The 27,523-nt window shown below is 44.4% G+C and overlaps 1 protein-coding gene across 1 annotated transcript; it reads right to left on the reverse strand.

Moving 5' to 3' along the window:
* Positions 1-26,572, reverse strand: CAVIN2 (caveolae associated protein 2). Its single transcript, XM_066614071.1, has 2 exons — positions 25,795-26,572; positions 1-5,564 (listed from the first exon to the last, which is right to left on the reverse strand). The coding sequence occupies exons 1-2, from the start codon at positions 26,284-26,286 to the stop codon at positions 4,773-4,775; spliced, it is 1,284 nt and encodes a 427-aa protein (XP_066470168.1). The 5' UTR covers positions 26,287-26,572; the 3' UTR covers positions 1-4,772.
* Positions 26,573-27,523: the final 951 nt, after the last annotated feature.

Genomic DNA, 27,523 nt, shown 5'->3' on the forward strand with positions numbered 1-27,523 from the left:
TTGATTCAGTTTGACTTTTATTCACTTGATCACATTGGTAGTTAGTAACAGGCACTGTTACATCGTTAATGCAAAACAAGATGCGTCTGCATGGATAATATCACAGTTATTGCTACTGATTGCAACTCTCTCATAATATATTTTTTAAAGATAGCCATCAATAGTCCTACTTAAAAATCTGCTCTGATTAGACAACCAGTGACACTTCAATGACTGCAGGAAGCTCCCCACATGGGACAGCTTGCCCTCACAGATATCTTTCCTTAGATGTCTTTTTTCATTTGCAGTTCTAAATACACCTTTGGGGGAAGGGGAAGCAAGGCTTTAGTGCAATATTATATAAAAGCAGAACTATTAGTATTAAAAATACACAATGCATACAAATAAAACAAGATTGTCAGGCACTTGTTGCTGGCTTACATTTGTGATTAAGTGGAAAGGAGCATTGCAAGAGAGTTAATATGCAAAAGGAACATCATTTAGTTTCTGAACCTTGTCCAGATTTTGGCTGGAAAGTACAATATTTGCAGAAAACCGAGATGCAACTCCTTGTATCATTCAGTATCGAAGATTGCTGTACTGCAGAATTCTGCTGAAGATTACTGACCCCACACTGTCCAATGGGAACTATATATTTGCAACGCCTGATTCAAATGAATTGGAACTGCACAAGAGATTTTACACTGGGCCTGTTCCCCGTGGGTCGCAGTCATTGCCATTTGTCACACATTTAAAAACGACGTAGTATAAAATCTTTTGATGCTACTTGCATCAAAAGTTGAAATTCTTTCTGCTTTAAAAGCTGTTCTTATATTTCCCCTGCGTCAACATAAATCCCACATATTACAGAGGATGCTCAAAATATGGAAACTGTCAAAAATTGTACAAGGAAAAGATGACAATCCCGCCTGCATCTGCTACATCTCCAAAAATATGGAGATTGTCCAAATTCACAGGCCTATCATCTGTTGGCCATTGTCAACAATCACTTGTGTTTTTCCATACTGCTGGACATTCAGCAGATGTGTGAGGGATTATCAACATTCCCTTCTCTTTCCAACAACTACCACAGCTTGAGCATTGGTCAATGCAGTTCTGTGCATTCAAATCCCACGGAAATTAATGTGGTTAAAGGGCACATTCACAGATGGCCCTGGATTGTGGCCATCTACTGTAACATATACATAATAAGGGTTCATGTACTTTTTGAAAAACCTTGTTTATAATACCGTGTAACCAGAGAAATGAAAATGTATCTTTCTTGAATAATTCACTTATACTATTTAAGTGTGCATTCATTTTTTTTGGTAGGATCTCCACCTCCCTCTTCTGGCTTTCAGTCAACATTCTCATTATTTTTATTTGATTATATGACAACGTGCCAAGACACCTCTCAGATTGCACTCATAAATACAGTAGTTGGGTGCATATACCAATCTTATAAATCTATTTTCATGAACTGTTTAGATCACAATATATCTCTCCCTTTTGCCATTTAAACAGTTTACTACGCAAATAGGTTTTTTAAAAACTCTTCTCTCTTAAAATAAACAAAAATAAAATATACATGTGTATGTACAATAATTGTTGAATCAGCATACTTGAACATAACAAGGTAGACTCAACTGGAGGGCATACATAGACAGGGCTAAGTTTATACATACAGCCATCTTGAATTCTTGATCAAGTGCCTCACCCATCCCCCACTTCTCACCAGTTTCAACATTACCCATTACAGTAGTTTTCCTGAGGGAAAGCACAGCATGAACAAAGCATGAGGGAGCACAACTTTCCCAAGAAATAAATATTTCTTATTTATTTCTCCTCCACTTCCAATCCTTAAGAGCCTGGCAACATGCATTATATGAGGCTCCGTTTCCATGATACATTCCTCAGAATGCTTTGTCCATCTAGACCAACCTGCGTGAGCATCTTAAAATTCAATCCCTTATGCGAGGCATGGGTTCTGCAGAGGCCCATGAATTTCTGTGTAGAAACGCGTCTTCTCAGCCCACTTCTCATGGACGATCATACTAAGCCATCATTTTCTATTATGGGGGAATCCATGGAAAAGATCTTTATCCAAACTGGTCCTCGGCAGACCACCACTAAACACCACTGCATTAATATACTAGATCTAGTAATGCTAGGAACTAGGAAAAAAATAACACAAACAACAAAACCTCCCCTAGAGAAGAATGGATAATAAAGCCCCAAAATGTGATTAAATATGGGTACTACTGCAGAGGGAGGAGAGGATTGTGGGACATGGAGGAGGGAGGGGTCAGGCTGGATTGTGGTGGATAGAGAAAGCAGAGGGAGGAGAGGGTTGTGGACATGGAGGGGTGAGGAGGCAGGCTGGATCCTCGGTATCACCTGGCAGGACAAAGTTCCAAACAACATAGTCCTGGAACGAGCTGGAATCCCCAGTGTGTATACACTGCTGAAACAGAGACGCCTGCGTTGGCTCGGTCATGTCATGAGAATGGGCGATGGTCAGATCCCAAAGGATCTCCTCTATGGAGAACTTGTGCAGGGAAAGTGCCCTATGGGTAGACCACAGCTGCGCTACAAGGACATCTGCAAGAGGGATCTGAAAGCCTTAGGATTGAACCTCAACAGATGGGAAACCTTGGCCTCTGAGCGTTCTGCTTGGAGGCAGGCTGTGCAGCATGACCTTTCCCAGTTTGAAGAGACACTTTGCCAACAGACTGAGGCAAAGAGGGAAGGCCCATAGCCAGGGAGGCAGACCAGGGACACACTATACTTGCTCCCAGTGTGGAAGGGACTGTCACTTCCGAATTGGCCTTTTCAGCCACACTAGACGCTGTGCCAGAACCACCATTCAGACCGCGATACCATAGTCTTTTGAGACTGAAGGTTGCCAACAAAGTGATGGGTACTACCAAGCTGACTGCCCAATAACCTGATTACTAAAGCCCTGTGCAGATGTATTTGTATGCATGATATTAAATGTATGGTGCTGTGAAGCCCTATCCCCATGGCAATACACTCCTGAAGTCCCTGCTGTCCATGCATAGTGTTCAGCACAATGCTATGCATGACTACTCAAGTTCCTCTGTGTTCAATAGGAAATGGCTCACACTTTGGGCACCATTGCTGTACAAGACTGCAGCCTGAGGGCCCAATCCTATCCAATTTTCCATTGCTGGTGCAGCCGTGCCAATGGGGTGAGTGCTGCATCCTGTGGTGGGGAGGCAGTCATGGAGTCCTCAGTAATGTATGAGAACATTTGCTCCCTTACCTTGGGGTGCATTGTGGCTGCACTGGCGCTGGAAAATTGGATAGGATTGGGCCCTAAGTCTCCTAGATGAATGCTGTACCTGAGGTTTCTCCCTAAGATTGGGACCACTCTTCAAACATGCTTGGGAATCACTGGGGAAGCAGATTGGGAACTTGAACCCTAAACATGTTCATTACCATGCAGATCGGCACAAGGCCTTTGTCTTAATAGTAACTTACACTAAAGCAGCTACGATCCTGTTCTCATAGTACTTTTTTATGGTAAAGCCACCACAAGATAGTCTTGATCACGTCAGATTTTGCCTGGTTAAGCACTCACTTTCATTGCTCCCTCATGTGGTGAAGGCTTATGTTCTCATAGCGAAGCAAGTCCTAGCTTTCAGTAACTCTCTGACATGATAAATGCCGGCACTGCTCAGTTGAGCTTGGATTCTCATTTCAAACAAATACTAAAGCTACATTGCAGTCATTTTATTATGGCAAAAGGTAACATAAGAAACCGAGCTTGAATATTCTGGAGAGGGACTAAGCAAAAATGATCCAAGTCACCCTACACAGAAAGAACAGCACATAACTGATAATCCACAGCCTGTAGCTTAAAAATGAGGGAGAGAAAGAACAATTTGTTCACCTACAAAGAGGGTACAGCAAGTTCTCCCCACTCTAAGTCTCCGGGCCAGCAGCAATTCTGTGTCAAAGGGGCACAGCGAGAACAGAACACAGTTTGAGGCCCTTGTAGGGTTGGCTTCCTCTTCCCCACAAATTAACTGCTCCCTAGTGCCATGGCTAGAAAAAAATAATGGGGAATTTATTCTAAACACCATGGTACTTGAAGAGCCTTTCACCAATTAAATGAAAGAGCATATCTACCCCAAAGGCGTAAACTAGTCTAATAGTCATTCCTTCTTTTCAGGGAGCTGAAGGTCTCTGAAGAAGGTATATCTGCATATTTTCAACATGCTTCCAAATTAACCATATGCCTGATCTCGTCTGATCTTGGAAGCTAAGCAGGGTCAGGCCTGGTTAGTACTTGGGTGGGAGACCGACGGGGAATACCAGGTGCTGTAGGCTTATACCATAGTCTTTCGAGACTGAAGGTTGCCAACCATTTAAACTAGTATAAAACTGATGCAAGTTTGTAGAAGGGCTATGTTCTTCATCAACTGCCCTAACTGCCTGCATCAGTTCTTTTAAACACCCCCCCCATCCCATTACGGTTGACTTGAAGGAACTCTCAGTTCATAATGAAAAAAGGAGATTGGAGTTGCCTGTGAAATGGCACTTCAGTTGCATTTAAGTCTCCTGCATATTAGGCCTCATTCTTCACTGTGGATTTCAATTCTAATGTCATTAAATTGGCCTTGTGTGCAAATCTACATTAAACATGGCTCTACTTGAATTACTTGTTATTACCCCTTGTTTATTATGCAACAGACATATACCCTGGTTACTGACGTAACTGAAAAGAATAATATGTATTTAGAAACAGAAAAGGTGGCTCAGATTATTTATGCAGTTTGGTCTACATGGAGGACAGCGGCATGGCTTAATTCTTCATCAGAATGTTCCATTTCCCCACTGGCTGGTTTGCTTCTTTCATCATAGAAGTCCTGTCTGACATCTATTGACGCTCTGTAGTCTTCATCTTCTTCCACAATTGCAAGCTCAATATTGTTGTTGACGGCCACTTCTTCTTCACTTCCTGTTTCCTTTTCCAGGGAGTCAGCAAACGCTTTGCCTTCTTCAGATGGAGAAGTAGGAAGGACCACGTCTGAATGAATCTCAGTGAAGGAGGTCTCCTCATCATTTACTACCTGCTCGCTGCTAGGAGCTTCTGCTGGCTTGTCTTCCATTTCTGTGGTAGCATCTCCATCACGAACTTTCTTCACATTAAATGTGAGGGAAGATACCTTGAAAGATGAACTTTTGGATGAGGAGGACTTCTGGTGGTTAGGGGTGAGGGATTTCTTAATCTTCTCTCTTCGTTCAGGAGAGACAATCTTGGTGCCAATCTTGTTCATTTTCTTCTCAATGTTTTGGCGGGAAAATGCTTTCTTCAGACTGTCCACCTTCTTGAGGCTTGTCCTCTTGATCTTCTCAGCTCTTGACTCCTCAATTTTCTCATCCATACTGTCATCAACACCATCTTCCTCGTGGGGTGCTTCATCCTCAGATGACAGCTCCACAGTATGCATGATTTCTTCCAAAGTTTTGTTCTCATCAACAGGCTCTTCCTTTCCATCAGTAATGCTGGGAACAGGTTCTTTCACAAACACACTGGCAGGGATTTCATTTTCCTCCTGCAAAGAGTTGACATATGTTTATTCAGAGTTCACATGACAGAGACTTGATAAACAAGGCACAGCCCTGAACAACATCAATATTTTCTTAGGAATAATGAGGTAAAGGAAGTGAAATATTCTTTGTTGCCATAGTATATTTACCAGAAACAATCACACACTTCCTATGGAATTGTTCTGCTATGCAGAACAATGTAAGACTAATGAGCTGTCAACTACAGTTATAGTAAAATTCACTTGAGGCCTCATTCGTAACATTGCCAATTTCTTAACCATGGTTACGTAATTGGCAGCAGGATGTGGATCACATTATATTTCCCCTTTGCCCTTCTCTTTTGGAGCAAAAATTCCTCTTGCTTTGTTTCACTGCAGTTAAGTGTAACGTCAACAACAACGACAACCATGTTTATGGCTAACAAGGGTTCCTGCTTAACCCAGGTTGTAAAATCCACACCAAGCCACTGTTAACCAACTGGCAGTGCTGTGGTCTATGCTGGCCTAATTGTTTGTTGCTGGAACTATAGTTTTAGATGCTTGACCACTTGAGGAATCATGCGTGTTTATCATAAGAAGATCCAGGAATGCACCCCAAGCATCTCAGAAAAAAATGACTAGAGGCAGTATAGACCATTCTGGAATTCTATAAATGTACTCCACACAGACACAGTGCTGAATTTTGAAAATGGAGAATTTCGTGAGCTTGTTAGGCATACCTTTTAACACAGAAAGTCTCCAATTCAAGATTTGAGACTGTGATGGCTCTTGGCAAGGGAAATGCTCTCTGCACATGCTCAGACATGCTTATTTCCTTCTCATGTCCCTAGTACTGAAAACAGATTCCAGGACAACTCAGGCAACCCTTGGCCTCAGAAACAAATTAGTTAGAGAGCCTAATCCTCAATTCATTCCATTCTTCCTAAAATCTTTGCCCGTTGAAAATAACACAGAATATCAAAAATACTCTTATATAAAGTGGTAGTAGGGGAAAAATGAAGAAGCTAAATTGCAGCTGAGTTGGACATAGGGAAAAGACAGAAATAAACTGTCATTTATTTATATAAATAAATAAACTAGCTACCGCTAAAAATAATACAGAGCATCACTTTAAAAACAGTATTTATGAGGTTTTGGACTGCTGTAGCTGCAATGATTAAAAAAGGCTCTGTTTCCAGTTATTTAAATAGGACTTATGAAGGTTGAACTTTGAAGATGTATTTGCAACTGAGGAAAAAGGGTTTGGTTTAACCAGGGTATGAGATTTGGCCTTGAGAGATCTGCATTCTTCTGTTAACTTTGCCAGACTTGATACAATAACTAGGCACACCAATTTTATCTTTCCCTCTTTCTGTTTTTTTCCCCTCTTTGTACTTTCAAGAGGGAAGAAATTGAAGTGTAAATGGTCTGTAGCCTTCAGTTCCCTTTAAAAGAGTGAGCTTTCAAAACCACTCTTTAAATCCATTTATGTCAGAGACAATGAAACCACTTTTAAGCTCTAACAGCACCTTATTCCATTAAAGTTTCGTGCCATATACAATCCACCTTTGAAAAGTTGTAGGAGGAGATACAATGACTCAGATGCCACAATACATATATGGTATACTTGTGAAATAAATCAATAAATATTGGCAGAGAGTGGCTAAAGAAATGTGATTACTCTCATCGACACTTTGTCCTTGGTTTTGTTCAATACGTTCAAAAGAAATCATCACAATCTCTTGTATATAGAGTTGATTACCACTTTTTTTTTATATGGCAGGCCAGATTAGTCACAGATAAATGGTAGAAAATTCAGCATTCCAATCCATCCTTTAGGAGATGGTAGCCGTGGGTTAGGAATGAAATATTTATGCCAACAAATTAACTCATCAACTGAAGTTCTTTCCAGGGCCAACAAAACCAGCATAATTTTTCCAGAAATGGTTTATTAAGAGAACAATGGGAAACAAGGTTCTTGATAATTACACGTTCTAATTTTGGAGTTTCTGGGGCTTAACCCTGTTGATTATTATACACAGTGCAGGCATGTTATCGGTGCCCCACAGACTTTATAATCTACACTTGGTTGTATAATGATTGGGATGGGGGCTGAGGAAGACAGGGACTGAAAATGAATAGCAAGAGCATCAAACAACAATACAGAGGTGGATAAAGTGAGACAGGCAGCCCAATTGGAATGGGGCTGCCCCGCCATAGTACTGCAGTGCTGAAACAGCCACCACTGTATCCTGCAGGGCAGGGAGGCAGCTGAACGAATGTTCCCTTACCTCGTGTCAAGTCCCAGCCTATCCAATGGGGCTTCTTGAATCTGGACCAACTCAAATGCTGGCAAAGAAACAAGTAGCCCCATGCAGGGTTTTCAGGTTTGGGGCAGGGGTTAGGATCTAGCGGAGGTATCCATCGCCGTCCCCACCCCTTTCCCGGGCCTCCGGGAAATTCTCTGACTTGCAGTCTGAACTAGTACACCCTTGGGAACGTGCAATCTGGTTCTGAGTCAGGGCTTTCCAGATGTGGAAAGGGCCAAAACCTTGGGATGGTTTCAAGTCTTGTGGAAAAAATTGTGCTGAAGCTAGTTATGAAGACATGAATCTGCAGATATACTTATATGCTGAACTCAAATGTTAGAAGCAACAAATTCACACAGTGTTCCTCAGAAGAAAGAGCAGCAAGTCTTTGCTGTGATGGAACGGAATGCCGTGGGTAACATGCGCAGCCAAGAAACTTCAGGAAAGGCAAATATTCCAGAAGGAATCTCCTCCAAACAAAGAGATGGCTGTGGAGGGCCCATTAAAGGTCTCTCCTCATAAGCTTCATAGAGCTTTGTGCTTGTAAAACCATCCTATTTCCAAAGGGTATGTTCCAGAAAAGGGGGGGGGGGAGAGAACTTGATAGTGAGCTTGGACAGTTTGCTTTGGCCCAAGAAAAATCAAGCAAGTTCAACAAGATTCCTGAAGTTATTTATTTTCTTCTGCGGCCGCTTGCAGTATCTGCATATTCTTGGACACTGACGTCACCCTCGTGTACTCAGGACTTATCATTCTGAACCAGATAACGCTCACAAGATAAACTTGCCTTCACACAGTGAAGGAAGGTGGGAAAAAATATCTTTAGTCACAGAATGGGGGCAGGAATGCTGACTGAAATGTTGCAATTGCCTCAAATCTCTTCCCAGAGGGAAACAGATTGCGAGACGCTGCAGATAGAATGTAGCTTTTACTCATCCAGCCTTTGGTGAATAAAGAGCAAGTGCCCTTTGCCAGAATGCTTCCTTGGAGGAAAGGTTATTGGCAAGGCTGCCCCAGGGCGAGTGTACGAATGTGCTGTGGGTGCCAGCTTGCCCTCTGTTAAGCTATTGGCCTTTTTTAGATAAATACTGCTAACCTCACTGAAAATGCCACAGCAGAATCCCAAACAGAACAGATACACTGTAAAGTTCTGGTGTATGTTTCACAATGTGCAAGGGAGCTGAAGAGTTCTGAAAAAAATAAAAATAAATGGCGTTCTACAGTGCTTGTAAGTTTCCCATCATCTGTTCCTCTGTAGTGACACCTCAAAAAACAAGGATACTGTTTAATTCTATCAATAGAGAGGATATCATGAGGGGGCAGACACAACTGGCAAGGGGCTGGAAACCAAATCCTATAAGAAACAGTTAAAGAGGTTGGTATGCTCAGTCCAAAGAAGACTACAGGGAGATATGGTCGCCATCTTAAAGTATCTGAGGGGATATCACATAGAAGAAGGGGAAGGCGTGTTCTCTGTGGCTCCTGAAGGGAGGACTAGAACTAATGGGTTCAGGGAAGCTGATTTTGGCAAACACATGAGGAAGAATTTTCTTAACCAAAAGAGCTGTCTGGCACTGGAACAGTTTGCCTTGCATGGTTACGGGCTCTTCCTCATTGGAGGCTTTTAAGCAGCGGCTAGATGGCGCACTCCTCAAGGATGCTGTAGTGGCCGGGAGGGGTTAGGATTAGCAATCCAGTCCTATCCTGGACTGAGCAGGGGTTAGGACCAGTCCTATCCTGGAGTCATACTGGCATATGTCCATGCTAGTGCTAGTTCAATGACGACCCTGCTAGTTTGGAAGGCCACCAGGTGACAGATGGGACACAGACGAAGGCATAATGCCAGGGCAATGCTACACCATCATAGGTGCAAGTGCAGGCCCACTGGTGGAGTGGGAGGAGACTGGGCTCAGGATGTGGGAAGGACATGGGGGAGTCAATGCACACCAGATCCTAAACCCCCATTGGACAACAGACATACCCCTGATGCTGGAGAAACTCTACATCAATGATAGAGCAGGCAGGAGTAATTCCTTAGGGAAAAATGCGGGAAGGGGAAAAGTGCAGAAAATTCAAGCTCCCACTCTCCCATCCTGCCTACTCCCTCATGACAGAGCATAGGTCACAGACAACATTTGGCAGCCAAACAAATATTTAATGCAGGCTATATAAATGATCAGATTGAAACAAGAGTTATAGCCCTATTTTTAACACATGCGTGTGCACTACACCCCCACCCACTGATTTTTTTGGGTGATTTCAAGTCTTTTAGCCTATGTTTCAGTTCTTTGTGCTGCAAAACACAGGTGCGCATTAACATCTTTTGGTCATATGTGCTCTGACAGGCACTCTTGGGGCTGCAGCTCAGCGAAGGAGCACATGATTTGCATGCTGGAGATTCGAGGCTCCATTCCTAGTTAAAGAATTTCAGGTAGGAGGGCTCAAAACAACCCTGGAGAACTACTCTCAGCCAGACAATATCAAGCTAAATGAGCTAATAGTCTGGCTTATTATGAGGCAGCTTCATATGCAATTTAAATGAAAGTTGCTATAAAAAAGCAAATTATTATGTTTCGTTTCATCATAAAATTACATAGAAAACCAGCATTTATTTTTGCTTATTATTAGTTGATGTAAATGTCTGATCCTATAAAACGCGGCACCAGTAAATACCTTTAGGATCAAAGCATGGCAAAACGTGTGCTGTTGCTGTATGCCAACTGTGCCCTGGACTAAACTAAGGGCCTAATCCCATCCAATTTTCCAGCACCAGTGCAGCTGCAATGCAGCCTCGAGGTAAGGGAAAAAATGTTCCCACATCTTGAGGAGGCCTCTGTGACTGCCCTGCCTTACTGCAGGATGCAGTGCATGCCCCATTGGCACAGCTGCACCAACACTGGAAAATTGGATAGGACTGGGCCCTAAGTCATTTGTGTGGGCACTCTTCCAACAGCACAATCCTCTGTACATGTTTATTCAGAAGCAAGCACCATTTTTTGGGTGGGGCTTACTCTCATGTAAGTATGTAAAGGATTGCAGCCCAAGGGTTGCTTCTGTGAGGCCACTAGCAGCTGCAATTGGCAGATGTGCCACAGTGGAATTGTATTCACAACTGTGTGACAGGTAACAGGGAAGAAAGGGGGAGTTTGTATGATGTCAAGCAGATGAGTTGCGTCTACTGTTTCAGCCACTGAAGATCTACATTGCAAAGGCGCAAATGTACGGTAACACTGGCACTGACAGCACAGGACCAAGAAGACCTTTCCCCCTCTTATTTATTTATTTACTATATTCCTACCTTGCTTTATCCCCCCCCCCCCCAGGGCATTCAAAGTGGCTAATTCAAAGCACTTGTTCAAGATGCTGCTGCCCATGTTACTTCCTGCTTTGCCAGAGCCACAAGAGGAAAGGATTACTTGCAAAAGAAGTGTGCTTTTGACTGTAGCATGAATCGCTTCCCATGCATCTTGGCTTTTAAAGAGAAGGCTATCAACTTCTTCATTTCGACAGCCATCAAAGTTATCAAAGTAATTATTCATCAAAGTTGTTATTTGGCTGCATTTCATGCAGCCAAGTGAAATATAAGTCATCACTGTTTTACCCAGGAAGTGCAAAATGAGCTTTAAAACAAGCACGTGTGTCTGTCCGCTTGTGTGTATGCACACAAGACATTTCCTCACATATATTTGGAGCCTGCAAATCTGACCTGCAGCACTGGCTCCTGCTCTCCCAGGGATCAATGCCTCAATTGTTACCGCACTTTGTCATTCCCTCTGTCCTATGTACAACAAACTCCGGGACTGGAAATTCTTGAGAGTGCTTGTCGTGGAGGGAAGAACAACTCTCTGCCTCTTAAACTGCAAATCCTGGTTTAAGGACTGCATAAGAACACTCTCTTGGCCCGTTCCTGAGAAGGATCCGGGCCACCAACTCACTGTTCAGAATGTGGCTCGTTCCACTGTAACACTGCTTCTGACTGGCTCCAGTAAATCTCACACAAGATCAAGACAACATGTACATAGGGGCAGGTAAATAAGCTTCCATAAATATCTTCCTGCTTGAGCTACAATTTAGCTTCATTTGTTTTTCACTTGGTATTGGGGCTATAGCTTGGCAGGGACCCCCTGGATTTCCTAAAGTCTATCCTTCCCCCCTGACTTCCCATGCTGTATATTTTACTATTAGAACAGTGCCTTTTCAGTTTGGCCATTGATTTTTGCCAAGAAGATGGCAAACAAAGACAAAAAGGGGGGGAACGCTAGCCAATACAGATGTGTAAGCTGGCAGAGGGTATAGTCATCTCATGAGATTCTACCACTTCATTGTGCATTTTGAGATTGTTCATATGATGCCATCTCCCACACCAGAAACTCTTTATATTTGGAAAGCTAACGTGTCAGGGAGAAGGCTTGCTCCCATCCTGAGGTGTTACAACCCTGCAACAGGACAAATTTGTCTGTTATCAATCAATCAGAACCTTTATTGGCATAAAGGTATTGGTTTATTGTGGCAAAACTCTAATGGCCTCCTAAGCCACTTCATCACTCACTTCTCTAAGAAACCAATTACCATTTTCTGCATCTTTAACCTCCTAACTTGTTTTGTCTTGATTTCTGAGCATGGAGGTATTTTGTCAATTCCTTCCCTTTCTGATCCAAGCAGCACAAAATACGATCAAACAATTAGATTCCTTGTACTCTTCTCTCATTCTTGCTTTTTTCATTTTAAGTTCAAATATTTACCCACAGCCACATCAGAAACGGTTTTGAATACCAAACCATTTGCTGAACCCCAGTTCTCATTTGACTGGATTTTTCCATTCCCTGCATGCCGTTGAACGGCACGCTCTTTTCCAAACCTGACAGGATTTTCCCCTCCGTTTTGGACGGAGGTGAGAGTTTGTTCATTTGCTGTGTCTCAGCATATGAATGGCAGGGTGACGTGTGCTTTGAACCCGTGTAGGGGAAAAAAAAATCATGCAGGTCATGTGGCTCCAACAAAGCAGAAAAGGAACAATGCCAAAGCTTAATAAGGCTTTGCAAACAGTCATTTCAGTGTTTTGTTCAGTTTCTGTGCCACTTGCATTTATAACAGCTCCTCCAGCCATACTGGAAAGAAGCGGAAGCTAAGCAGAAATGGTGCAGCAAATCAGAGAGAGGAAAATGAAAGGTCTCTGGAGGTTTGGTGGGGGGGGGGGGAAACCCAAAATAAAAAAACACATTTAGCATTTTCAAAACCTGTTCCAATCTATGCATGTGCCTTTCAGAAAAATAAAGTTTAACATGAGTGGAACTGACTATGCAAAATCCAGGTATTCTTCTATTTTGTATTCTGTTTTGGGTTGCACATGCCTGATCTTGTCTGATTTTGGAAGCTAAGCAGGGTCAGGCCTGGTTAGTACTTGGATGGGAGACCGCCTGGGAATACTGGGTGCTGTAGGCTTATACCGTAGTCTTTCGAGACTGAAGGTTGCCAACCATATGGTATTATACAACAGCCACCAAAGCTTGAGATCTCAGTAAAGCCTTCCAACCCACAACCCTTTTCTCCATCACATAAAAGTTCTCTTCCGGCTATATAATTATCCCCACTATTCTACTAACCATCTGTGCACTTTTCCTCATAAACGTGGCCCGCTCTGTGTCTACTCCTCTATTTCAACTTGATCCCAAGCTCACCAGTTCAAGCTCACTCCCTTTTGTTCCACGATCACTGCTTTGGAAAAGGCAGCTAACTCATCCACTGTCATGCTGTGACTACGGGAAGGGCCAGGGTCCAGTGATAGAGCCCCTGCTCTATCATTGGTCCCGGATTCAGGTAGGACAGAGCAAGTTTCCTGTCAGAAACCCTGGAGAGCTGCTGCCAGTTAATGCTGACAATACTTAGCTGGATGAACCAGTAGCCAAGACAGCTTCCAAAGTTCTTTTCATGCTGGAATTGCACACACAGAGATCGGCTTGTCCCATCCAAATCATTCCTCAATAGCAGCCAAAACTAGATATGGCTAGACTCATCCGATGCTCTAACGTGGGGTTAGTTTGGATGATACATTTGCCAGACCTCTAAACTATGTTGGGGAGAAACACGAGCATGCGTGTCTTCCCTTCAGGTATGCCATTGCCTCATCACAGAGAGTGCATTTGGACCAAGGCTGGCTCATCCAATAGGCCAACTGAATCAGTTGTTTCAGGCAGTAGATTGGTAGGGACATCTACTTCCATCCATCATCTTGCCTCATCTTGCCCACTTCCAAAACTGGTACAGGGAGGAAGTGTGGAAAAGGGTTGAATGGTGGGGCTAGAGCTTCAGAGGAGCAGAGGCTGGCACATCCCCAGATAAGGAGGGGAAGCATTTGGCTTGTTGCCTCAGGCACCAGGAGGTCTTGGGCCAGTCTTGGTTTGGACAAACCACTCCTACATGATTGGGCAGCAGGATGGAGGGGGAGGGAGAAGATGCATGCCCTGACTTTTCTTTCCATGTGAACAGAATAGCATATAACCCCAGACATCTCAGTTGTACTTGCTGTTAACTAATCTGGAATAACTACTGGTACCTCTCCCTGATTTAAAACCGAGGTGGATGCAGTCAACCACTCTACCACACACCTGCACCTTATGCAAAGTATAATTATCCCTAATAGTTGGCAGGACACCGGAGATGAGGGGCCTCATGCAATCTGTAAAACACAGAAGAATCCCCTCAAGTCCCAGAAGCATGCCCTAAAGGGGGGAGGGATTCACCAACCTCCCATGCGATAAGCAGATCCATTCTATGTATATTATGTGATCGTGTATCCCTCAATTACTTGATCGTCTGGAAGCAATGCTTATCCACTGGAAAGGACCACATGAGTGGCTGTTTGCTATCTGGAAATATACACAGTCATTTCTCTGAACAGGGAAAGCAATTGTTCATGTGGAACACGCAGTATCAAATTTAATTCAATTTTTTTTTTTTGTAAACCGAGAGCTAAATTGATATCTCTCACTCTAGTCTAGGCACACACATGTCTTTTATTTTCTACAAAAGCCATAGGTCAATATTGTGTTGAAAAGGAAAATTTGCTTTGTTACCTGCCCCTCAGAGTTTTTAAAAGCTCTCTGTCTGCTACCGACAGGCATTTCTACTCATCTTTTATTTTTTAACCTTTCACCCTGTGTACAACACTTCCATTCCTCACCCTCCCCTCAAACTAGGCGATGGCATAAACAACTTAGGGCCCAATCCTATCCATCTTTCCAGCACCGGTGTAGCCGCAATGCAGTCCCAAGGTAAGGAAACAAATGTTCCCTTACCTTGAGGAGGCCACTGTGTTTGCCTCCCCACCACAGGATGCAGCACATGCCCCATTGGCACGGCTGCACCAGCAATGGAAAATTGGATAGGATTGAAAATTGGATAGGATTTGGCCCTTAATAGGTCCTCTCTTTATCAAGCTCATATAAGAGAGATCACTGAGAGGCTTTTGTCTGGAAAGTCCTGAAGCGGATGAAAAGCAAGAACACGACTGCTGTGTTTATGATCCATTCTAGGGTGTGGCAATTCCATGCCCTAGACACGGACACGCTAGACAGAGAGAGCTATACCGTCTCCAGCACTAAGTATCTCAACTGCTCCTATAATCTTGAGTGGATTTATATCCATTGCATACATAAGGGGCATGAAAAGGACTTCCTCACGATTTAGCCCCTCTCTGGGCAGTGTTCCCATGCCAGCATGGCTACTCTGAGATGGGAAAGTCACACACAAAGGGGCCAGTAAACATGAGTTAACACATGAGTTAAAAACCTTCTCAACATGGTGCCAGCCAACTAACTTCTCTAAATCAGCTCCAAGATGTTGGCACATGAAAGATCAATTCCAAATGGCTGGAATTCTCTGTTCAGGAGTGACAGCAGCATCCAGCCTTTGGGTTGTCAAGGTAGTAATAATATTCAGCTCTGGAGGCAGCAAAGCTTTCTCCACTCATGTCTCATAAAAATCATTCCTTCAGGAACCATTTCACCATTTCAGGAACTTTGCCTGGAAACTTCAAGCTCCCAGTCACAGGATACCTGAAGGTAATCCATGGTCACTGATGTCTGTCTCTCTGTCTTTCTCAGTAACCAAATCTGAATACAGAGTAACATTTACTAAGCGGTGACTCTTCATGGTATGCATGCAACAACTTGCTAAGCCTATATTGTTTTGTTAAGTGCTGGGAAGACTTTTGCCATCTGCTTTGCTGCCTCAGCTTTCCGGTCAGACCAAATTGTGGTCATGTCCTCTTCATTATGTGGATCTGAGATTTCCTCTCACAGAAGCTGAGAATGGCAAGGAAGGTTATTTATTAACCACAACAAACCAGTCTCCAGATCAAGCAGTCAAATATGAACAACTTAGAACTAGGGATACCCAGTCAAAATATTTTCAAATATTTCTAATAAAACCATGTCCATATCTTCCTGCATATATTCTCATTAGATACTGTGATCCTGAAGTGTAAAGATCCGCCCACTAGGCAACACTCTCACTGCTGCATTGCTTCAGCTGCTGGAGCAGAACAAATTCTCAGCTTAAGCAAGTTTGTGGCCCTCAATGATAGACAGCTGTGCAGGGTAAGAAAATAATCTGAAGACCCTCTAATATCAATTATAGGTCAATCCTAGGTCAGTTTACTTAGAAGTGGCTGCCACTGATGCCAGTGGGGTTTGCTCCCAAGACTGCATAAGACTTAGGCTTGCCTACTCTAGCAGAACCTATTCCTGGACACTTTTTGTTTTTGAACAGGATGTAAAGTTGGACATTCCTGGGGGCCCTGGAAAAAAAAAAAATCTCCAGGACTGCTTTCAGTAATTGCCTGCAGACTGATGTTGGGTCATAGAAACTCCTGGCCAATCCTAGAGGGCTGGCAACCCAAATAGGATCACTACCCTAAAGACTTATGAGTGTTTCTTTTGAACGCGAAGGAAAGAAAGGTGTCCTACATGGAGCTGTGTTCTCATAGTCCTTCCCACCTGCCTTACTTTCCCCCTTGAGTTTCCTTTTACCAACCAAGAGCCAGGATGGTGTAGTGGTTTAGGAATTGGACTTAGACCTAGAAGATTCAGGTTCAATATCCCCATTCAGCCAGGAAGCTTTCTGGGGATCTTGGGCCAGTCATGATTTCTCAGCCTCATGTACCTCATCTACCTAAGGGTTGTTGTGAGGACAAAAGGAGGGAAGGAACCTTAAATGCCAGCCTGAGCCAATATAAAAATGTGAATAAATAAATAAATAAATAAAAATAAATAAATAATATTGCAACACATTCAAATTTCAGCAAAAGCACAACTTTGCATTAAGAACTATGCAAATCAAATGCAGCTATCTGTATGCAATCTGAATGAGGTGCAATCCTGAACGTAGTCAGAAGGAAGTCCAATTAAGCTCAATAGAACTTACTCCCACAGTAATGATACTGACAATTTTTAAGTCTTCATTTTGTATGTGCTGTGGATGGAATACAATTACCTTCAGAGCATTTTAAAATCCCAGTGCAATTCCACCTTGGCTGCAATCCTATGCACACATTTATACTTACACCCCTCTGGACCTTACTTTCCAGCAAATGTGGAGAGAATCAGGCTGTTTATCATAGGGCACTGTTCTTCTTTTAAGGGTAGCAGGGCACAGAAAGTGTTTGAGTTTGCTCTGGAGACAAAGCACTTAAAAAGCAGAATTCAGAAGCCACAAACATGCCAGGATCTTTTCCTCCTCTGTTTTACAATACTGAGACCACAGGGTGAGGAAAACAATGAGAAGCAAGGTGGAGCCTTTTCCTCCCAGAGGGAAAGGCCTGGAGGTTTGCAGACTCAGCCAAATGTTTTCCATCCAGACCCACTTGAACTGAAAAACAAATTAAGTTTTACACACACACACACACACACACACACACACACACACACACCTGCAGTTAATGGGTTGAAGCCAAACAGCTTTCTCCCCCTCTCAAAGCTGTAGTTTTACAGAGCCGAGTGGAATGTCTTATATACTCAATTCAAATTTAGATTTTGTATAATCCAGACCATGGCTAAAAAAGGGGATGGAATGCACATGGCTGATCCTATAAAAAGGCAACTTGAGTTTTACAAGTAAATCTGCAACAGTGCTACACTTCTGAATCGGCCAGATTTTGAAGTTGAAGCTGGCACTCCACCAAGAACGCTGAACAGTCCAACTTTAACCAGCAAGTAGCTGAACTAGAGCAGTAAGCCAGGCTTTACAGAAGTTTTTTTTCCTTTAAAGCAGTTCCTTAGTGTGAACAGGTGCAATGATGCCCATTTATTCTAGTGCAGTGTTTCTCAGTGTGCCCTTAGGAGCCCTGAGGCTTCCTGAGACCCCGACAGGGACTCCCTGAGCACACCATAAGTGGTTGCCATCTGCTTGACATTTTGATATTGCCCCACTGCAAAATGCCTGCAATTTGGGGCTCCCTGAGGCTCTGCACATGCACCAGCAAGTCCCCCCAAGACTCTGTTTAGGAGTGTGAAGAGCTCTAAAGACAAAAAAGTTGGAGACCCACTGCTCTAGAGTCTAGATTGTAAAAGCACCAGCACTAATTCACTCACTGATCTGCGTGGGTCCACTTGTACCTCCACCAGTCATTTGTGTGAAATACAGATCCAACTCGTTCATAGTTTGCAAAGCTTTGCTACCTAGCCCATTCTCACCCACCACAGGGAACCAGCCAAGTAGCCAATGATGACAGAGTGACAGGACCATTGCATCCTGACAACTGTATCCCAGTCAAATGCATCCTGGTACTGGACATTTGTGTCCCTTCTTTTTGCATCCTGGACATTTGTGTTCCAATATATGTATACTTATATTAGATGTACTTTTTGATTGTTTAAATGCAAAGGTAGGGTTATGGTTAGGGCTGGGATAAGAGGCTGGGACAGGATATATAACCTGGGATTTGTTGCCTAGTTACAGTTTCTTTGTTCCCCGGTTTTAGTGGGATGCAAATGACTGACACACACACACCACACACACAAAAACCCAGACATGAATGTCCAGGGAAGTCAACGACTGCACATTTGACTACAACCCAATCAACCAGGACGCAAATACCTTAGTACCCGATGACAGGTGCCCCATACAGACTCTATCTCATAGAACCGCTGTGAGGTTAAAATGGGATAGGGACACACAAAAGGGGAATCCAGGCAGCTGAAACTTGGCACAGGAAAAGAAGAAAAACAGCTGGTATGTCTCTTTTACAGATGTTTCAAAAGAAATCTTTTTCAAGGGAATATTGAGCTTGACAAACTTAGGCTTCAGTGAATCACCTCTGAAACTGACAGCCCTGAAGGCCTTGCATGAAGGGTGGGAGAAAAATGTAGCAAGTAAAACATTCTCCATTTAAATAATAGCAACCAAGAATTAACAGGTGTATCACTGGAATAAGGCAATAACCATTCTACAAACTTTATACAGTATGCTCAAAACCCATGCACAGAAAGGGACAAATATACATGGCCACTATCTTCATCAGGAAAAATGTGTATCCATGCGATTGTATCCTAGCATAGACAGCAATGAATGGGTCTTGTGTGTGAGCACTGATGTAGAAAATGGAACATCGTCCATTGGGCAGGCAGAGGGTGTACACAATGCACACGCTTCTTTCAACGCTCATCATCATTTTGACAACTTTGTACCAACTGGGGAGCCTACATGTCTCCACATATGGAGAAAAATCTTATTATGGATTCATGATGATAAAAATCATGATTTATGGGGGGAAACCGAATTTGATGTTTTATTCATTAGTTGTTAGAATTCAGCAGATATTCCACTTCTCAATCTTGCTGATCTTGTGGCAAAAAAGTTCTTGCTCAGAAAAAAGGATAGTAAAGGAAAGGCAAGATCCAATTCAAGGCAGGACAATTAAAATCAAATCTCTCTTCTTCCAAGACCTGAAAGCTGCATGCTATAGCATGCAGACGTGCCACTGAAGCATGTGCTGAATGTTATGGTGGGTGGGACAGGACTGGAAGGTAAATGAGAGGTAAGTAAAAGTCTTTTTTACTTACTCTTTGCAAGCTGTTTATGGGTGTCCTCAGACCCACACCAGCTATGTAACTGGAGTATATCCAAGGAGAGGAAGAGGGTGGGGTGGGCTGGAAAATGGGGATGGGATCTGGCATACATGTTTGCCACCAAGATCCACCCCCTCTAGTCTGCTCCCTGTCCCTGGTCTTCCCCTCAATACTGACTGCTTCTAGACTGATCATGTCTATCCCTGCTACCAATTTAACCTGAGCTGGCAAAACAGGTGGGTCTGGTGCATGCATGGCACCATTAGCCATTTACACCAGTGTCTCCATTACACATGACAACGGTGTGACTTTTGTACAGAAGCAATGAGGCCTATGGTAGTGGACTGCAAGTCTGCTGCCATAGGCCCTTGATAGGACTGGACCATAGATGACCTTAAACAATTATTCTCTTTTGGCCCCATTCCCCCAATCCGCAGCATCGGGGTGATCATACCAATCTCTCTTTCAGAGTTGTTGTTAAGGATTACAGAGATCACGTACTGCATGAAGTGCTTCAAACTATAAAACTGCCAAGTATTCTTTTTTGAAGATCTCAGAAGCTAAGCAGGGTCAGGCCTGGTTAGTACTTGGATGGGAGACCGCCTGGCAATACCGGGTGCTGTAGGCTTATACCATAGCCTTTCGAGACTGAAGGTTGCCAACCATTTCTTTTATGATGATAATGAATGTATCTTGAAATTTGCCTGTGCTGGTGAAACACCATTACCTAGTGACAGTAACAAGCTATTATGCCAGGTTAGTACATATTGATTGATACATACAGTATATACTTGGTAAAGGTTAAAACTGTTTTGGTTAGTCAATGAACTGTACTTAAAATACCAATATGCACCCAGAACAGACTTAGAACTGAAGATACAGTTGCTTCAAAGTACGGTTGTGAGAAATGAGAGCTCATGACCTTCAATAGCATCTTTACAGCAGATCTCTAAGAAGTTCCATACAGTGCCCCAAAATATTTAACTGGGAGTGTTCAGTGCAAACTGAATCCAAGGGAAATCCACAGATTACCTTCAGTAGTGATGAGAAGAGGAAAAAATGAAACAAAACAAAAAACACCACCCTAGCTTGGGCGTATCACTGAACAAACAAAGACACGGGTCAAATATTCCAAAATGCAAAGATACACATGGAACTTAGCACGGAGTGGGGTTGGCAGTTCTTAAAATCAAATGCTGTTGGCAGTTCCTTTTTCTAAATGTTTGGGAGCCACTGGCCAAACATGGAGTGGGCATCGAAGGTGAGAACTGCCTTTAGGGTTGCCAACTCTCAGGTATGGAGTGTCCAGAGGGCAGCATCAAATCTCCGAGGTACTACTAAAAGCAATTCTAGAGATTTGAACAGGGCCTCATTTAAATTACTTGACAGGGCATCACATTAGGGGGGGAAAAATCACCAGGACTAGCTTTCAGTCAGAGTTGGTAAGTCTCAATGCCTCCCATTAGAAAGAGTTGGGGCCTTGTTTGCGACTCATGTAGACAGTTTATCTGAAGGACTAATGCCCTTGACCACTTCAAAAACAGATCTGTAAACTTCAGACCTACTTCCAGAGTTTGCAGATCTGCCTTGGAGGCAGTTGCATGAAATACTCATTTAGACCTTACTCTTCAAACAAAGGAGTAGCTTGCCAAAGTCAACCCTCATCTTTAAAATTTAATACTGGATAGAGTTCAAAATATGTCCAAACTCATAGCCAAACCCTATACAATAGATGATGTTGTTCAAGTCCCACTGATTTCAGTGTGGTTCACTTCTAAGTAAATGTACACAGGACTGCAGCCTTCATGTGATAGTTCTTGGTGGTGTGAGAATTTCAGGAACCCTGTGCATGTTTCTCCAACACAATGGGTGCAGGTTGTTCACTGCGCTCTCTGGCAGTCTGCCTGGGGCGTTCATAAGAACATAAGAACAGCCCCACTGGATCAGGCCATAGGCCCATCTAGTCCAGCTTCCTGTATCTCACAGCGGCCCACCAAATGCCCCAGGGAGCACACCAGATAACAAGAGACCTCATCCTGGTGCCCTCCTTTGCATCTGGCATTCTGACATAACCCATTTCTAAAATCAGGAGGTTGCGCATACACATCATGGCTTGTACCCCATAATGGATTTTTCCTCCAGAAACATGTCCAATCCCCTTTTAAAGGCATCTAGGCTAGACGCCAGCACCACATCCTGTGGCATCCTGTGGTTCGATCCAGGTGGTGGAAAAAGGACTGTGGGAAAACCTCCTTCTCTAATACTCTGTAAATGCTTTCAACAATGATAGTAAATGGGACTTGCTCTTGGGTAAGTGTGGGTAGGATTGCAGCCTAGGATTGTTAAAAAATTTCCTGCTTGATGATGTCAGTTCTGGTCATGACATCACTTCCGGTGGGTCCTGACAGATTCTCATTCTAAAAAGTGGGTCCTGGTCCTAAAAGTTTGAGAACCACTGACCTACAGTGCTGCCCACAGTACTAGCTAGAGCAAAGTCACCTATAGCTATGAAGCTGAGCTTGATACCCATTCACAGAGTTTATTCATAAGATTAAGGAAGTGGTTCTTTCTCAAAATCTGAGTTATCTTCTTTAGATAGATTTGAGGCACTGCAATTTTGGAAACCAGTGTGGCCTAGTGATCAGAATAAAAACAGGGAGTCCTGGATTCAAATTCTCACTCAGCTTTGAAGCTCATGGGTTGTCTCTGGGTCAGTCATTATCTCTCAATCTAGCCTATTCCACAGGGTTGATGTACCTGAGGGAGAACTACAGAAGCCACCCTGAGCTCCATAAAGCAAGAATGGGATTTTAAAAAAATGCCCCAAATGAAATGTACAGTTTCTTGGTATGAACATCAGCAATTTACAGTTGAACAGTGACTAAATTTTCTCCTCCATCCTTTGGGCGTCTATTGATGATATGAAAAGAAAAAAGAAAGAGTCCTTATATAGTATCTTCCTGGCAAGGCTGGATGATGGTGGCATAGATTCGTGTAAATGCGCCTGGGTTCTTGCCTTCCCTTGAGCATGTGGGGCCTGCAGCACCACTGCTCTTTCACTGACGTTGTGTGAGGAGAGCCAGGCCAACATGCAAGAGGCTTCTTCTTGGTCTTAGGCTTCTCGCATCAATGGCATGGGAAGGAGTGGCACTGCTTTGCCTCCCACACCTCCAAAGTAGTGTACACACCCAGTCTAAGTATGGACCCTTCAGATGTATTTCCCATCCCAATAACCATCTCAGCATTGCCATGGGTATATTCTGCCTTTTCTTTAAGCTATGTTCATAGAAATCTTTCCTCTGAAGGCAACTAAACTTTTGTCCTGTGTTACTGCCATTGCTCCTCTAATGCTACATTTCACAAGTGTAAAGCAGTGATTTGAAGAGGTACATATTTTAAAAATACTGTGTGGATTGCCACAAGAGTAGTTTTGCTGAAACTGGGCAGGATGTCAAAAATCCAAAGCATTAAGTCTAACACCTATCCACTTACATTATTTCTGAAGAAACTACATGAATGTCTGATGTGCATGTCTTGGAAACAGTCTGATACTGGGGAAATACTGAAGACAGAGAACCCTCAGGGTCAACTTGCTATATCTATAAGCCATCTTCACCCAAACCCTTAGCCACACACCCTGAGTTAGCATAACAGTTCTGTGTGGAAACAGAAAGCTAATTTCAATGGTGCACTGCCACTGAATAAATAACTGATTAAAATTAATCAAATAAAAATCTGATTAAAATCACAATGTGGCTGCCTTTAGATCACGCATAGAAGTGGAATGACTTTCTGTCCGAGGACTCTATTAGGTCAATATGTACTAAACAAAGGAGGAGGTTAATTGACTTCTCATGCAGTTTTGGAGGGGGCAGAGGTGCCACCAGTCTTCATGAAGTGTATGGAACTGCTACAGTCCTAAACACACTTGTTAGGGGGTGCATCCTACTGCTTGTGGTTGGGTCTTACTTCTGGGTGAACACAGTTAGCATTGCCTGCTAAATTGCTACACTGTATTTGAGGAGGAGCTCAAAGTAACATACATGATTTCCACCCCACACCCTTACTTTATTCTCATGATAACTCTGTGGGGTAGGCTGGGCTGAGAGCAGGTGACTGACCCCCTAGCCACCCTGAAGTAAGCTTCATGACAATGTAGGAATTGATCCCAGGCCTTCCCAGTCTTTGTCTAAGCACTGCTTCACATTGGCCCTCACTGTATGGGTGTGATGCCTGTATTGTTTTGGTGGCAGAGTTATTCAGTGGATGACAACAAACTGCACTACAATGAACAGTGGATGTTTTGGACTATGAAACAAGAGTGGCAGTCCCATGCACTCTTACTTGGGATTGGAGTAAGCCCAATTGCGTTCATTGGGACTTACGTCCAAGCAAACCTACAAAGGACTAGGCTACACTTAAACACACACCTAATAGCACGATCTTATACATAATTCCACTGTGTTCAACAAAGATTACTCCTAGGTTAAAGTGCATAGAACTGCATTCTGTGCGTAACAACGAGGGTGCTGTTTGGTGACTTGCTGTTTGGTGAAAGACTGATGACTCTTGGGAGAGGAACGGTATGCTAACTTTACAGCCCACTAATCAGATTTTGTTGTATTGCCCAGATCACAGTATAAATATGCTGTATTTAACAACATCAAATTACAGCCAGATGTCCAGGAAACCAGAGCACAGAGTTCTGGAGTAAGTACACCATAGAGATTACCAACCTTAGAGATTACCAACAGACATGGATAACTGCACAATGAAGGGGAAAGCTTAGACAGACTCATGTTGTAAAGCCATCCTAAAACAATGAGCAAGAAGAAAAGCTTAAATAATTGGTTCAGGATGACAAACACCTTAAAGCAAGAGTTCTCCTTTCAGGAATACTTCTAACAACAGCTGGGAAAGGCATGATTGTGTTCCTTCTCTGCAGAATGGAGCGAGACTTATAGAGAGACCAATCCTATCCACACTTTCCTGGGAGTGAGCCCCATTGACACTAATGGGACTTACCTCTGAGTAGACATGCATAACATCCCAATCCTATCCAATTTTCCAGTGCTGGTGCAGCTGTGCCAGTGGGGCGTGGGCTTGCATCCTTTGGTGGGGAGGCAGTCACAGAGGCCTCCTCTATGTAAGGGAATGTTCGTTCCCTTATCTCAGGGCTGCATCGCAGCTGCACCGGTGCTGGAAAGCTGGATAGGATTGGGCCCTTAGAGCCCAAGCCTGTGCACGTCTACTCAGAAGTAAGTTCCATTATAGTCAATAGTGCTTACTCCCATGTAAGTCTGGATAGGATTGCAGCTTCAGGGCCCCATCCTATCCAGCACCAATGAAGCCCTGCTAATGGGGCATGTGCTGCATCCAGCAGTAGGAGGGCAGCCATGGAAGCTTCCTCAACGTAAGGGTACGTTTGTTCCCTTACCTTGGGGCTGCATCGGTGCAGGAGAGTTGGTTAGGATTGGGCCCTCGTTTCAGAGTAAATATGCACTGGATCACACTGTGAGAGGGCAGTACAGGAATCATAAGAAATAAATCAGGTCTATACATCCTGAAAAGGGGATAAGGGAAAAATAAAAAGTACCAAAGCTCTCCAGGCTGCTTTGGGATCTAAAGCAGCGGGGGGGGGGGCAGATGGAGGGGAGGGGTTAGGGGCCCAATCCTTTCCAACTTTCCAGTGCTGGCAATGCAGCCCCAAAGAAAGGGAACAAACATTCCCTTACCTGGAGTGGACATCTGTGATTGCCGCCCTACCACAGGATGCCCCCTTGGCACGGCTGCCCCGGCGTTGGGAGTTGGATCGGGTCGGGCCCTCGGTCTTTTGGGGCCCTATCCCCCCCCCCCCGCAGCGCCCTCCAGCCGGCCACTCACCTGGAAGATGAGCACCTTGAAGTGGTTGCGGCGCAGGAGCTGCGCGTGGTTGTGCTCCAGGCGCTTGACCTGGGCGCACTGGCGGTCCATGCGGTCGCGCACCTCGCGGGTGTGCGCGCTGACCTTGCGCGACTTCTCCAGCAGCTTGGCCACCGCGTTGCTGGTGGAGGTGTGGTGCTTGCACAGCTTGCTCAGGTCGCTCTGGATGCCCTTCACCGAGCCCTCCAGCTCCACCTGCCGCTGCTCCATCCGCTGCTGCTTCTCCTGCACGCCGTCCAGCATGTTCACCAGCTTGTCCAGCAGCGTCAGCACCGTGATGGCGTTGACCTGCGAGCCGTCGCGGATGGCCTCCCCGGGCGCCGGGGGCTGCAGGCTGGGGCTGCGGCTGCCCGACGGCACGGGGCTGGGGCTGCCGTGCTCCATCAGGGGCCCGTCGGAGCCGGGCGAGGCGTAGGCGCCGCTCTTCTCCGCTTGCACCCCGTCCTCCCCCATCGCTGCCAGCCTGGGAAGGCGCCCAGCCGCCGCGATCGGCCTGCAGGGAGCGAGAGCCTCCCCAGTGGGAGACCCCAAACAAGCCTGGAGTGCTTGCCAAGGAGGAAAGCTGCAGGGGATCAGGCCCCGGAGTTCGCAGCCTGCAGGCTTCACTGGCCCCTCCTCTGCCTTGCCGCCCTCGCCCTCTTTCTTTATGGCTGGAATGTCATTTTTCGCTCATGACTTCATTGGGCAAGGCGGGGAAAAAAATAAAATAAAAAACACCACAGGCCCAGCCTGGCCCGGCTCCCCAGCCAGCCATTGGCTGAAGTCTGGCAACTTTTTTTGCAAGGGCCTGCCTGCCCTGGCTGAGGATGTGGTGCGTAGGGCTCCCCTCCCTGTGTTCCTTTCCTGCAGGAGGGGGAGGGTGCCTGGAGTGGAAAGAATGGATCGGCCTCTCTTTGGCCTGGATCTGGCTGCAAGCGAGGAAAAGGAAGGAAGGGGGAGAAGTACAGCCTGAGAACACCTTATTGACGTTTTGCAAAGAAACCTTGGAAAGATTTTTTTTTAACCCCTCCCCGCCCCAAAAAACTAGCATGCCTGTAGCCTTGCGTTCATAAATCTGGAATCACAAGCATGCCCTGTGGTTCCACGCTCCTAGGAGCTTTCTGCCAAGGTTGCCATTTTCAGCTAGCTCACTAAGGGCGGTGCTGCCGCTTGCTTGGCGTTTTTGGAGAGGAGGGTTCCCCTCCCCCAGTGGATCTGGAGATGCCAGAAACAGTGTGCATTATGCCCAAGAAGAAAGGTGTGCTGCATTATCAGGGTGACCAGATGAGAACATAAGAACAGCCCTGCTGGATCAGGCCATAGGCCCATCTACTCCAGCTTCCTTTATCTCACAGCGGCCCACCAAACGCCCCAGGGTGCACACGAGATAACAAGAGACCTGCATCCTGGTGCCCTCCTTTGTATCTGGCATTCTGACACAACCCATTTCTAAAATCAGGAGGTTGCACATGCATATATAAGAATAAGATAATTTGTCATAACCGCAGAACAGGACAAGGCGCCCTAAAATGTAGGATGTCCAAGAAGAACGTAGGGCATGACAAAATGAAAGCTAAAAACGCTCTTGTGGTTCATTCAAACACTACATTACTAATTATTACATTTAAAACTATATTACATATAAGTTATTACATGTAATTTATGAATTACAAGAAGGTTATGCGCTGCCTGCAGGGGCCCGCTAATGGAA

The sequence above is a fragment of the Tiliqua scincoides genome, chromosome 1, assembly GCF_035046505.1.
Source record: "Tiliqua scincoides isolate rTilSci1 chromosome 1, rTilSci1.hap2, whole genome shotgun sequence".
Classification (NCBI taxonomy): domain Eukaryota; kingdom Metazoa; phylum Chordata; class Lepidosauria; order Squamata; family Scincidae; genus Tiliqua; species Tiliqua scincoides.